The sequence below is a fragment of the Sturnus vulgaris genome, chromosome 4, assembly GCF_052056855.1.
Source record: "Sturnus vulgaris isolate bStuVul1 chromosome 4, bStuVul1.hap1, whole genome shotgun sequence".
Classification (NCBI taxonomy): Eukaryota; Metazoa; Chordata; class Aves; order Passeriformes; family Sturnidae; genus Sturnus; species Sturnus vulgaris.
In genome coordinates, this window is record NC_142246.1 from 60446239 (window position 1) to 60461217 (window position 14979).

General features: G+C 36.4%; 1 protein-coding gene across 5 annotated transcripts in view; it reads right to left on the reverse strand.

Moving 5' to 3' along the window:
• Positions 1-13614: 13614 nt before the first annotated feature.
• Positions 13615-14979, reverse strand: part of ANAPC10 (anaphase promoting complex subunit 10) — a 32393-nt gene continuing 31028 nt past the window's right edge. For all 5 annotated transcript variants that reach the window (XM_014880561.2, XM_014880563.2, XM_088164069.1 and 2 more), the window contains exon 5: positions 13615-14001. In XM_014880561.2, the coding sequence (XP_014736047.1) occupies positions 13771-14001 (231 nt within the window). In that variant the 3' untranslated portion in view covers positions 13615-13770. The remainder of the gene's footprint in view (positions 14002-14979) is intronic.

The following is a 14979-nucleotide window of genomic DNA, read 5'->3' on the forward strand; positions in this document are numbered from 1 at the left end:
AGCACCAATCTCTTGTCTTACTTGGAGTTTGCCATCATAGTCCCTGCCTCACCTTTGCATTGGGATCTAGGAGACAGCAGGTATAAGAGAAGGCATCATTTGTTAACTCCTCACAGGCAATCTTTTCCCCCCAAGAAAACTCCTACTCCTAAGTGCTCTTGGTACTGAAAGCCTCCTCAGCAGAATGAAAAACACAGTCCTTAGTTTTGGTACAGATTTGTTTCTTCAAGTTTTGACTCTACATCAGTTTTAGTTGTCCATATATGTCAAAACTAAGCACCTGTAACCTTCTGTACATTTTATACTCTCTGAACATTTTGACTTCAGAAAATCTGACACCATTTATGACGTGTAATAATTATTTCCAGAGCAATAAAAAGAATTTTCTACTCAATAGCCACCTCTGACGTATGGAATAAGCCTTGAGCAAAATTAGGTCTCTGATATGTCAATACAACATATTAAGTAGAGATTAATGAGCTTGATCTTAGTCTTTAAGTTAAAAAATTGATGCACTTGCAAAAGTCCTTCAAGACAGCTCTGACAAACATTGTGTGTATTATTTAATGTTAATTTTAGTTGCACACTGGCTTCTAGGAGATTGATTCTGCTAAACATGTATGAGTAAAAAAAACTGCAAACTGTCATTATTTAGATTAGTGTGCCAAAACTAAGCCATTTTAAGCATAAGCTGAAGCATTCAGTATCACAATGCTTTCTGCATGGTCCTGCAAAGTTCTTTGGAAGAATTAGACACAAAATAATCACACAAATCCCAAAATTGTAATTTGTGAAAAACGAGTCTGTTTGATTTTCCTTCCTATAGTAAGAGGAAATGGGAAGCGTGTGTTTAGGGAAGATTAAAAACTAAAAGTCTGCTGAGTTTCTTTGCCAGTCACAAAGGTATTTCACCAACTATTTCAACTTTCTATTATTTTATATTACATTATAAATAACCTAAAAAACCACTGTGTTTGGATTAATGAATAAACCACTGTAGAAAGCACTGCTCATCCTCAAATATAATTTTCACTACATACACCTCTTGTAACTTCCAGTGTATTAGCCAGCATATTCCTTCACTATTATTCACACAGATTTTTTTTGAGAATGATAGAGCACAATGGTATCATGCTGCCTCATCCACTCATTAATAAAATGTTAATGTTGTAGCAGCTTTTAAAAAAATCAGTTTTGGTCCTAACCCTTTGAGTGGAAGTGGCCTCAAACACACTGTCATTGACAAAACCCCCTGATTTTGAAAGTTATTTTTTTCTCGTTAGCAAAGTATAGCCTAACAGTGCCTTTACTGTAGTCTTGCAAGAAAATAATAATTTTTCTGTACTTTTCCTATGACAAATTTATTTTTCCTATATGCTTTTACTGGCTGGTGCAGTTGGCATGGCTTGACTGACAATGAGCCAGAAAGATGTTGAGTGTAGGGAAAACTCCCAGCTCTCTCAGCTGCTGGCACTGGGAAGGGGAAGAGCACAGCAGAAGTGATGCATTCAAGCACAGCCCTGTGAGTTTGCATTCCCTGCCTGCCAGCTTGGGAACACTGGTGCCAGTGCATGCAAATGCAGATTATTCACACCCCTGTAAACTAAGAGAAGGTGTTGGAAAGTAACTGAACAGAAAAACATAGCAAAATTTTGTAAGTATTCATCAATTGTACAAGCATGTGAGTGCTGCTATTTGAGCCCAGAATTTTAAGAGGTGAAGTCGATTTGCAAACTAAAATGTGTTATCATGCTTAAAACCTGCTAAGGATGTTACAGCACCTGTGATGTTTCACTGTGTTTTGTTACCAGAACAGAATTTTAGCCCTATTAGGACACCAATCTGATGTATTCTCATCATAAATGAGAACACCACTGGATCATATTGTAGTTCAGTCTTAGGGAAGGCACCTTAATAATTCTGTGTGGGTATAGAGCCCATCAGGTCATACAATACCAAAGAAAATGGTATAGTTGGTGGCACTGAACAATGAATTTTTATGACAACAATACATCTTAAATCTCCAGAGTCCCATTTCACTACCAGCTATGCATTAGTGATTTGAAGGTATAACTACCTATGATTTGAGTTTTAATATGACATTCAAAGAAATTTTGTGAATTTTCATCTGAACATATGAAGAAGAAACACCAAAATATCTCTAAACAGGTTCCTCTGATTTTTAAACAAATCCTAGTTATGCACATGCCTTCAGAAAAGTAAATTTTAAAAAGTTCAGGAAGTGAAAACACGCATTAAAGAATTATCATAATTCACAAAAAACAGAGGAAAATCCCATTGTCAGATGAGACAAAAAATAGTTCTGAATCAGTGAAGTTGAATAAGAATGAACACGTGGTTCTTCTGATCTAAGAGAGCCCAGCAGACCTAAGAAGGACAACATTATAGGTAATAGCACAAACATAAAAGCAAGATCAGCTAATTATCCAGTCCCACAAATTCTCATAAATTCTTTTTCTTCCTACTTCAGTGGAGCTCATGAAGCTACGAAATCAAGGAGAAAAAGTATACTCTAACGAGAAGCAGATACCAATTAAAAAATAATTTCTCACAATAAATGCTAAAGTAGACATGGACAGAAGAACACATACATTGAGAGCTAAAGCACTTTCTTTTTGGAATCTGTGATGACAGAAACCAAGATGAATACAACACTATCTGACTGGCCTAGGTTTAGTTGTAAGCAGTGTTGGCCAAAAAGTTCATTTAATAGAATATATCTAAGATCCAGTTCTGCATGTGTTTGAAAAGAAATGGCAGGGATGAATAGAAAGATCTTCTGCAAACACTATCAAGTAGATACCAAAGCTAGAAGTGGAAAAGCTTTAGAAACTCCATTACTTGTGATACTTTTGAGAAGCGGGAAACGTAAGTAAGTTCTGTGGCAAGGAGTTTATTTTAATGGAACAGCAGTAAAAGGAATGACACAGTGGAAGCATTTTGTGTGGTCCTGTTCATATTTTCACTGGATGGACAGAGTACTGATTCCACCATAAGCTTTTATTAACAGCCAAATCCGACAAGATGTGATTTTAAGCTAAAATATATACATATATAAATTGTTTATTATTTAAATTTCAAAACAAGCATAGCATTCAGACTAAAAACTAAGCTCTTGCCAGTTTTATAGAACATAACACCACAAAGGTTATGTATCAGTCTAAACATTTTCTCAGTGTTCTGTGATGAGAAAATAGTTAGGGTCTTTTCCCTTCCTCCTTTCTTAAACATACTCTTCAAAATTTTGCTTTTTGGCGTTACTGAAATACAATATTTAATTATCGAATCACAATGTTTCTACTGTCAGTTGACTTCACATTCTACACAAGTTTTGCCAACAGCAAAATGCTGAAGAACTTAATCACTGAAAAATGTACAAATGGCAGCAACAAATAAATCCATGAGGTCCATTTAGTTCAACAACCTGTCCCTGACAGGAGCCCAGGGAAGTATCCACTCAGTTCTTTGATAATTTCAAGCACTTTTGAGTGCTTTGGAGGGTGCTCTGAACAGCAGAGAAAAATCTTCACCTTTGAACCTAACATACACACACATTCCTTTTCCAACATTTGTTGTCCCCTGTAGTCATTTGGTTTCTCCAAATTCTTCATTCCCTTATCCTTTTCCAAGCAAAAGTTGTTTGGCCTTGTTAGGGCTTGACACCATCCTGCTCCTAGAAAGGTATAGACCAATGCCAGCAAGCAATTCTCTAAGGGAACAGTGTCAGAGAACCAGCATGTAATGGTATTTCATGCAGTACTCTAGAAATCTCCAACAATTTATGGCATTTCTTTTGGATTTCACAATCTTCAAAGAATTTTTCTTCCATTAATTTGTTCAGTCCTGTCTAGAAACTATGCAAAAGCTTAAAATGTCTCCAACCTGCTTCAGCCAGGTTTAAGCTACACATCTTAAATACAGCTTTAAGAACAATATACTATTATTTATTTTTGAACTTCTGCTGGCATAACCTGATATCCTCTCCCCTTTTTGTACTGATAAGACAAAGGGAGGGGGAATCAAATGAATCCCTACTCACTCCACAGTATTCATGATTTTAATCAATTCATTTGACAGTGTTCAGTTTTTAGCAGGCTGCTTTTGAACAGGTGCGTGGAACAAGGAATTACATTCTGAGAAGGGATTTGTCTTGAGGTAGCACTCCTTTCTATCCCAATTCACCCACCCCAATGGTAATAGGAGCTACCATGAATTAGGTGGGGAAAGACTTTCTATGCCTTAATTATCTACCAGGGTGAACAGACTGGCTTGGGTTCTTTTTTCCTTTGGCTGCTCTTATTTTGGGTTGAGTGCTTCAGGACCACCAGAGCACAAAAAGGCTCCATATGATCCAAATTGTCTTTGTCAAATACTTTCTTGTCTTCAGCAGAGCTTTTGCATTTAGGAGGCTGAGTTTAGGAGCTCCTGATAGCCCAGATGTGCAGACAGATATTCATATTTTGAGACAGTAAAGACGGTTGAAAGGTCTATCTAGCAAAGAGAACCATGCATGACAGAAAAAAAACCTGTCTTTTTAACACTTTTTAATAGATTGGGCATGTTACAGCCTTACACCTGGAATCAAGCACCATCAAATAGCCCAAAAAAAGGCCTGCAGTAAAGAAGGTATGCCCAGGTTGAAATCCAATGCAAAGCTAAGGGGAAGGGGGCAAGAAAGAAGAAAAGTTTAATAATGACAGAGCTTGAAAAACGAGAGTGTGAATAAGCCTGGCTCACATGAGCAGTTCAGGAGAACGGGGCAGAAGGAGTTACTCTGCTCCTTTTATTACCATACAGACTGCATGCTGGGCAAGCAGATTCACAGCAGGGCACTGCAGACAGTGCTAGGTTAAAACCCTCTCAGAGCTTACCCTAGGACTCTGCTATTCCAGCACAAATCCCCCTGGAAGCTATAAAAAAGCATAAAAGAACAGAGATATTTTCAGTACAAATACCCTTGGCAGGCTGTACCTATATAGAAAGATACTTCAACTAGACTGGGGAAGCAAATAAATTATTTTTAAAACCCTGAATCTATAAACCCCAAATTAAAATAGCTATTCTAATGTACTGAAGCTTAGCTAGTTTCTGTAGAGAATGAATTTTATACCAAATAGGAAGGTCCACACAAAGTGACAAAGCACATTGCCCATGAGATGCTATTTGGTGAAATGTGAAACATTACCCAGGGTTCATTCCCTTGCAAATCTCTTCCGAGTTTCTCAAAACTTAGCCAAATTGCAACTCTGTTAGCTGAAATTTCCCATACCAGCTGTCTGCCTCAGGCTGAATTTATTTTAGAAAACTCCAGCCAAAACTATTCAGCCATTTCAGAGAAATACTCTCACAATCTTTTATTTGGAAACTTTTAGTTCTCGAATGCTTTAGAGTTTCTGAAATTAGATGGGAATAGAGACAGAGTAGGAGATATACATAGAACCATTTATGAAAGTCTGCCCAGTTTTGGCCAAGCCTAAAAATGCACACCCCACAGAACAATCCTGAACATGATCTGGTGTGAAGCTACAAGAAAAAGTCAAACTTTTGCTACTTTCAAGTATCATATCCTTGGGCTGGGTTGAGTATTGTAAGCAAAAGCAGAAAAATCTCTTCCTTGTGCTCACAATAATCTCATCATCTGTGACTTCAGTGGGATGGGAAGAGAGCTGACAGGCAGAATATGTATTATGCAATGTAGGGAGGAAGCATGTGGTATTAGTTGGGACTAGCTGGGAAAGAAAGGAAAATCTTCAGCATTAGTGGAGGGAAAATGGAAAATCTATGCATTCCGGGGGGATATTGAGAAAATGACTAGTAAGTGAGAAAATGTATGACTAAATAGGATACAAAATGCTGCCACAGTGACTGGGAAAGGGATAGAGAGCTCTGGGGAAAGAAAATGGAGGTGAGGGGAAAAGTGCTCAGACTTGGAGATGACACCGGGGCCAGTTTGAAGACAGGGGAGAAAGCAAGCACTGCAAATGAGCAAAGCAGGGTCCAGACATGATGACTTCTAGAGAAAAAAAATTAGAGATGCCATCAGAAGCCAGAGAAATCGACTAACTGAATGCAAACTTTTGTCGCCAATAAGTGAATTGCATTGTTTTTAATGAAAATTTCTTTTTTCAGGTAATCTCTTGAGCTGGATATAATGAATGATACAAGCATGCCTCTGCCTTCAGCAACATCTGAGAATAGCAGGTACTTGCATTAATACTTTAGAAAATCTGAACCAGAGCTTTCAGAGTAAATCCTCCAAGAAACAGACTATGAATGATCACCTATGAAAATATTCAAATGACTTTACTAGAGTCATTGTGTGGGAAAATAAAGATGGAGTCCAACTTTCCAAACAGCAATCTGTCTTAATCAAAAAACCATGTCCTCCCTTTCTGCAAGACTTCACCTCACTCAATCCATACTTTTCAAATTTCCAGAAGAGCCAGAAGTAATAGACTACTTTCACTACGTTATTTTGATTCACTCCTAAAATAGGTGGGGAAAAAAGAACACACAATCATATACAAAGAGCAGCATAAATTATGGGAACATGAGGATTGTACAAACTATTTGGATAATCCTGATTTTTGACAGCATAGATAAGCCTGCAATTGCAAACTTCCCAAAGCATGTATATCAATCTTTTTCCATTTAATAGGCAAGAACAGACTCTCTCCTAGCTTTCACTGTTCCACTGGTTGAATGACATTGCCTTTGGTTTATGTTAACATGAAAACACAGTTAATTCTTTGGAAGAAATGAAAACTGCAGTATCTGGAGGAAAGCAGTCTAAACAGCCATTTATATATCCAAAAATATTTCTGGAGAGATCCAGGGATGACACAAACACTTTGTTGGTAAATATTATAGACAATTTCCTGGGTTTTTTAGGTACACCCAGATGAACTTATCTCCTTTTAGAAGTACAACTACTCAATAAAAAGCCTTCATTAAATATGAAAATTAAGGAAATAAACAAAAAAAAGCCATCACAAACAAGGAAGAATTAAAAGCAAATTGTTACCACAGATAGAAAAGTGAGGCTAGGAAACAATTAAAAAAAAAATTAAAACTATTTTTTTATTACCTACCTCACTGATTTATTGTAAGGTCTTAAAAAACTACATTGACTAATCAGAGAATGGAAATACAGTAGGATTGGGAATGTGGGATACAGCAACATCTGAGCACATATGCTCCTACTGAGATTTACATCTCTACCTACTAGGAAGGTTTAGAATAACTTAAGACAGTTGAGAAGTGACAGAATATAAAGACTCCTGGTTTTTCAATAAATTAATGATAGGAAATCAAACAGAATGAAGATATACATAACCTGTACTGAGGGATGAGCTGTCTCTGCTAGAAGATTAACAATAGCTGGAAGCTTTCAGTAAGATTTCAGTTTAAACCTCTCACTAGTATTCTCACTGACTTTCCAATGGAAAAATGCACCTTTAGAAAGTGCTGTAATTCTCCCCTGTCAACTGCCAAATAATGGGAAATAGTACCAGATAAAACAGATAAAGAATCATAACATCTGAAATATTTAAGACTAGCCTCAACTAAAAGTAGAATAAGCTTTAATACTGAATACAAGAGGTCACAAGATCCTGGCCTAGCAGGTCTTATATTAAAAAAATCACATTGCATTTAAAGATAAAAACATTGTAAAAGAATTTAAAAAAAAAAAAAAAATCACACCAAACAAAAGGTGAGGATGAAATTAAATACAATTGAAATCTTAGAGTGTATGGGTTTATTTGTTCCTAATAGAAATTATCTTCAGAGATGAGTGCCCCAGATTAAATATTCCACTCTGAAGCACCAGAATGAACACTTCTTTATTTGATATCAATTTTCAATGGCAACAGGACAGCAACCTGAAGCAGTTGTGTAGAAAACAGGTATAACCTTTGCAAAAGAGCAGTAAGCTCACTTTTGCTTGAAATTTCTAATCAGTTTAAGCAAAGAGAGAAACACATTTTTAAAGGAAATGCACAAATGCAGAGAACAAGACAATCCCCTTTGCTGAGGTGTTTTCTAATTAAAATGCCCAGACAGTACCTTGTCATAAATTATTTGCTTGTTATGGGAGTGTTTTTCTAGGGTGAATGAGACTCATTTATAGAAACTTTCCTCTTTGCTGCTTCACATTGCAGATTATATGCCAGTACAGAAATACAATAACTATTGAAATGAAACAGCCATTAGGAATTTTGTTTAGCTCATTCTGCAAGTTAGACATTGTCACCTACACAGTATCAGTCATATACTCAAGAATATTAAATATTCAAAAAGTGAAGTGCTGCAGAGCACTGATGCTTTCATCTCTATACACGGAATTTTTACTTTCTAATTGTAAAAGATTTCAACAAATTTCATGTTCATACTACATTGCATATGTATGGAATTTATTCCTAATTTTGTATATTGAAAGAAGCATTTGAGAAAGAAGCTTCCAAAACTACTCCAGGTTTGCCTCTTTTGATCTATATAACTGGGAAGTCACTGATCTATTTAATTTCCTTAGAGTATTAAATATTAGCTAAATGTTCCCCTACAGTTATTTATAATTATTATTATAATCATATAGTTATTTATAATTAACAGCAGTAATTCACTTCAGTGGGATCAGAGTTCAGGTATTTAATGCTTCCAGTGATCCCAAACTTACTTTCTCACTTCATATATAATTATGTCTGGATTATATCTTCTAGCAGCATCAAGTATTAGCATAATTTTCATTACCTAGGCTTTGGGGTTGGGACTTTTTTTTTTCCATTCTTCCGTTAAACTAAACCATGCTAATACTGTTGACTGCTGCAGGAGAGGTTTATTCTTTGGTGCAGATGGAGAAACTGTCACAGGCAATTGTTAGGCTGACGTAAAACAGCTCGTTGAAATGTCAACCTGGAGTTACAGCAAATGTCACGTGAAGGATGACTTTCAATTTGCTTCCATGAACAATGTTTAATGATGCCTTATACAGTTTTATAAAAGCACCTTAACACCTTTCTGATCTAAACCAGAACACTTAAGTATTCCAAACCAACAGCAGACCACCCAATACCTTTGCCTGGAAGCCTCAGCAACCCCATCTTTAGAGGGACATACTCTTAATACTATGAACATTTTAATTGCATTTAGATTATTATCTTGTGCTCCAGCAAAAAACTAGTGCATTTAATTAAAGAAGTAAAGTAATGTGGTAATTAAATATTAAATAAACAGTTATTTTTGTGTATACATGCAAAGGAACGCAAAGCATTCTTATAATGAATGCATCAATGCTAATTAACCATTAACACAGAATGACAAAATTTAGAAATAAGAGCACAGAGTTTACCAGGAATTAAACAAGTCAGGCTCTGAAAGCACAGCACTGCACTGCTTGTTATAACCATGGGCTCTTCAGAGCCTCAAACCTCTGCTTCCTCCATGCATGCAAGCACATGCTGAGGCCAGTCTGGGTCATCCAGTAATGCCAAAGAATTCAGATACATTCTCCTAAAGCTGCAGAGCTGGTAAATTCAAGAAAAATATAAACTAAAAGATATCTCCATAATTCACTTACACAGCAAAACATAGTAACACTATCATGACCATTTATTCTTTCATTTAGGCCTGGCAGAGCAATGAACTCTTCTTTTGTCTATTACTAAGCATCCTGAAAATACAAGTTATAGAAAAATCCACTCACCATGTTGAAGCAAAGACACATATTAATGCCTGACAAATGTCCAAAGAATTTGGGATTTCCTGAGAAGTTTACTAGAATAGCTTCTGACTCTCCTTTCTTTAGAGGGTGTAGTGCAATTCAGCTCTAATTACTAGGTCCAGTCTTATCACCCTGACTCACTTCAGGTGACATGAATTACCTGAGCACCTGTTTCACTTGCAGTTCCTGAGACCAATTACAATTACTGCTGGCTACTGCTGTGTGAAAGGTGGGGGTTTTTCAATGACCTACTGCCTAGAGCTGTGGCTTCCCCTATTAGCTGAGGCAACAATTGGCCTTCCCAACATCCGGTAGCTCTCCATGGTCCTTCAGTTTCTTCCACCACTTCATTCATTATGCCCAAGTTCATGAGTTTTTGCTAATCAGTACTGGCAATCTCAACATCTGGCTGTCTCTAACATATAAACAGATTTCAAGCCTAAATAATGTTTCAATTACTTCCCCTAAAGTGTTTTAACACAGATGAAGAAAAACAAGTACCAACAGTAAGACTCACTTCAGGGAGGTAAGAACAACTACCAAGCTTCATCTGAAGAGTTTCAATGGGGCATCTATAGTCAGAGTGCTGGCAAAAGCATCTCCCCTATAGACTAAACCAGAATAGCTAAACCCAAAATATAGTTTAAACTTTAAAATGGAATTACATACAGAAATTGCATTACTGAAAAATTTGTCTTTGAAACAGGATCATTATCTGAAAATCAGCTTCACAGTGAAAGAGAAGATAGACAGTGATGATATGGCTTCAACTTCCAGCTCTGCCAGAGATTCCCTATGTGAATTTAAACAAAATATAAATGTTTTGCTGTTCTCCATTTTAGAAACCAGGAGCAGCAAATACCTCTTTTCTCCCTCTCCTGACATCTGCCTTTTTTATTTACACTGTGGAGCTAAGAAGACACACAGACATGACTTAGTCAAAACACAGGTCCTGTCCTTCATTTCAACAAGAGTTCCTCAAGATCCTGGTCACTCAATTACCTCCCTCTTCTTAGTGTCTGCAAAAGAAATAAGCTAAAGTTTAATTAAAAGGAAGGTTTTTACACTTGTACTGGGAATCAAATTTCTGTTCTGTGAGGCAGAAAGGCCTAGTGACCTTCCAAGAAAAGGTTTTAAATCCCCTAAATTATTACTATTCGAAGTGATGAGTCAGATCACTGCCAAGTCATGATTTTTTCAGGACAAATACATCTTGCATTTTGTCTGTCATCTATTCCAATATTATTTGTACTACTCGATATTTATCAGGTGCTTCTTATAAAAGAGAAAAAGAGAAAGTGATAAGATTCCAGGCAACCGCCTGGAAAACAATGAGCAAGGAAAAGAAGCAGCAGCTGAACACAACATACATGTAAGCAACTTCCTGAATGACTTGGCAGCCCAGTTTGTTTATCCCAATTCAAATACTAAGTATTATATTCATACACAAAGGCAGCAACTTGCTTTATTTTCAGATACACTCATCTAGGATCTCATCACTTAAAAATCAGCAGCCTTATGTGACCAAGTGCCAAAATGTTAAAAACCAAATGTACTTCCACAGATGTTAAATACCAGTGCGATGCAAAGAATCTACAATTGTTACAAAATAACAGAGAAAAGATTTCATATGGATTTAGAATGGCCACTGCACTTGTTTTCAAGTAAGTACAGATTCCTTCCACAACAGTAAAGCTTGACATAACCCAGTTTACCATGGATATCATGGGTTCTTAAAACTACTTAAACACAATCTGTAATTTCAGAAGAGCAGGATAAGTAATCAAGCTACATTTCAGCTTATTCAACAACACTGTCAGAAATAACAATTCCCAATTTTTGACACAAATGCTGGCCCCTATCCTGTATGACCATCAATGTCCTGGAAAAAAAATCAATGAAAGCTAGAATCGCTCTCTAAAGATTGAAAAATGATGCCTATTGATGGCAGAACAGAAATAAGAACAAGACTGTGCTGACAGGCTTGTTCCAAGTTTACTGGATAATGTTTGGGACAGAGCAGTATTAGTCTAGATATCATTTGCAGAGTGACATGTATGAAAAGATAAATGTTACTGACCAAAGCATAAAATTACCACAGAATTATTTGTGGTAGATGCTTAAGTAGGAAACAGTGGCTTGACAATGCAAAGCTAGGATGGATAACTGCCATTTTCTGGGAGAAAATCAGGAAAATTCTATGCCTAATAATATCCTTTCTTAAAAACAATCCAAAACTTATCAAAAATAACTAGATAAATCCAAGAGAGGTTTATTGGTTTAACAGAATAACATAAAGTGGACATCAAAAGTCCATAATTTGCTTCAATTAAGTGAATAGGAATATACAACTCCCTGACACTATATAAGAAAATTCACAGAAGTGACAGACTTCTGCCGAATTTCTGCTGAAATTCAGGAATTCTGCATTTCATCCATACTCTACAGGGATAGGTAAAGCACCATTCAGGTCTTCCTGAAATGACTGAATCCACATTTAAATAGAAACCCCCCAACTAGTCATGCACTTCTCTACAAGGTTCTTTATCAGAAAATGTCCTTTTTAATGGCCCCCCTAAATACTGTGGAATTCAGCCACAGATGAAACTTTTCAGTCACCAACAGCTTCATCAAATATATAAAACAAATTTCAGCAGTTTAATCTTCCTCCTTCTTTGACAACATTTCCATTTTCCTCCACTTTACCTCCTTTCTCCTCTGCAGGATGATGTATCATTGTTTGATGTGCCTTCACTATTATTAGCCTTTCCTTGCTCATAATTAAGAAGAGTGACAAAAGTTTTCCGTGGCTGAGATTACTCTGGATTGACCACCATCTTTCATGGTGCTATGAGGAAGAATGGGTTCAATCAGTACCAAACATTTTAAAAGAAACCTTCAACAACCTCTCTAAAATCTACTCAATTTTTTAGAAGATGAAATAACTAGTGATTACATTATGAGACATTAGTAGAGGTGTCAAATATTCCTACTCACAGCAAGCAGATAGAGCACATATTTTCCTTGCAATGCCCTTTACTTTAAAACACACATTAAAAGAATTCTGTGCTCTGAACATGAGATTACTTGTGTTATACTCGAGTTCCCAGTACTTTAGAAGGTGCATTAGACCACCACATCCATTCCTACATTGCTGCAGGGTGCCAGAGCATTCCTAAATCACCTATTTCCAATAGCTATCATGTTCTACATGACCTACACTCAGTGTATCTTTACTAATGTATATACTATGCTGAATAATTTGCAAAGTTTTGGTTTTCTTCATGTCATTGTCATCTTCAGTGCATTATCAGTCACTAGGACAGGCTCTCCAGGAAAATGATTATGGCACCAAGTCTGTTACAGTTCAAGGAGCATCTGAACAACATTTAGTCACATGGATCAGTTTTAGGTAGTCCTTCAAGAAGAACCAAATTGGACTTGATGATCTTTCCATGTCCCTTCCAACTGGAGATATTCTGTAATTCTATGATTTACTTTGCAGTTACAAAGAAGGCTAAATCCATGCATACAGCCACTGAGCAGAAAAAATCCTCTAGAGAAAAGAGCACAACACATTAGCATAAGCAAAAATGGGAAAATACTACTGGTAATGTCTTTAGATCACATCTGTTCAAGAAGAGGAGCAACTTTTTAAAGAGTCATTTTTAGGTAGAGGAATGAATTATTTCCATGCATGATCATTAGGGGAAGAAGTCATCCCCCAAAATGCCTTATTATATCAAATCAATTATTGATTCCCAACCAGTCAAATACATTCTTTTAAGAGTGCCTAGATTGTTTTTCCCCTCTCAGAGAGTACAAGAACACTCAGACTCCTAGAAAAAGAAACAAAATTACACACTACAACATACTGTAACACAAAATTATCTTTATTTCAAAACTGTACAAAGTATAATCATAAAGATATAATTACACGGAAGTAAACCCTGTTCTTTAAGTATCTGAATACTTTAACAATGATATGGTCATGAAGAAATACCTCTATTATTCCTCATGAGGAAATTTTATCTGATGGAGCGATACATCATGAAATCAATTGTTGTACATCTGGGAAATTTTCCAATGGAGCTCTCCTCCACAGGGGTGTACACTTTGATTTGCCTCATGTGAGTGTCTCTTCCATTTTGGTGATTCGCTAGAACAGCAATCTGGATCATAAAGGTGCGAATGGGCTTCTTGTGAGTGTCTGTTAGAGGAACGTGGATCCAGCCACTGGGTTCCACTAATTCCAGTTGCTGCCAAAAATAAGACAGAAGAGCAAAACATTCAGAAACAGTTCACATACTTCATATAAATGATCACATATTAAATCCATTTAATAAAGCAGTCTTTTTTATCAGATTGTAGTTACTTTCTCAAATTATTTTGAAATAACAGAGTTGAATACTCATAGCTAATTTACTGCTTGTGTAAATGTATACAAATTTGGTTGTCTGCAGTTGTGTTTGCTTTTGCCTTTCAGAATCTACTCCTCATTTTGTGCCCTAATCTTAAAATAAAAATCAATATAAAAGAATACAGACTTTAGTATAAATTTTAGAAAGTAAAGGTGTAGTATTTGGACCTTCTTACTGAAGAACAATACTCAAAGATGACAAAATATGCATTTTAAATTGTTTTATCTAGGCACTCTGAAGGACAATATACTAGAGTGACTTATGCAGGAAACTAAATGCACATAAAGTTCTTGGTTTTCAGAAATTTCTTAGATTATTAGGGGGACTGAGGAAGGGGAAAAGGAAGGTGACAGGAAAAAAGAGAGGATACCTCAAACTTCATCTCATGTATCAAGACAGATGCCTGGACAATTAATAATTGCTGCACAGCCATTAAATCACATTCTAATCACATCTGACTTGCCTTTTATACAACATATCCAGCGTGATATGATGATTTTTTTCTTTTTCAATTTTAATCCTACACAAACCAATGTCAAGGCAAGCAAAGAACAGCATTTTGTTAACTCTAAACCACATCGCTGACACAACAGATTGCTGAAATTAAGCTGGATCCTATGCAGAGCTTTTGTTTAAAGCGAGATGCCCAACTTCAAAGCACAGCTCAAAACACACAGGGAAGAGCACACAAGTAAACAGAAGTCTTGGGGGGCAAAGAAAACAAAACACAAAACAATTGTCCACTAGCAAGTGGATTCACACAGCTAAGCAAATAAGAGTGCTGTTCCGAGCAGCTGAGTTCCCCTAAGGAAGATA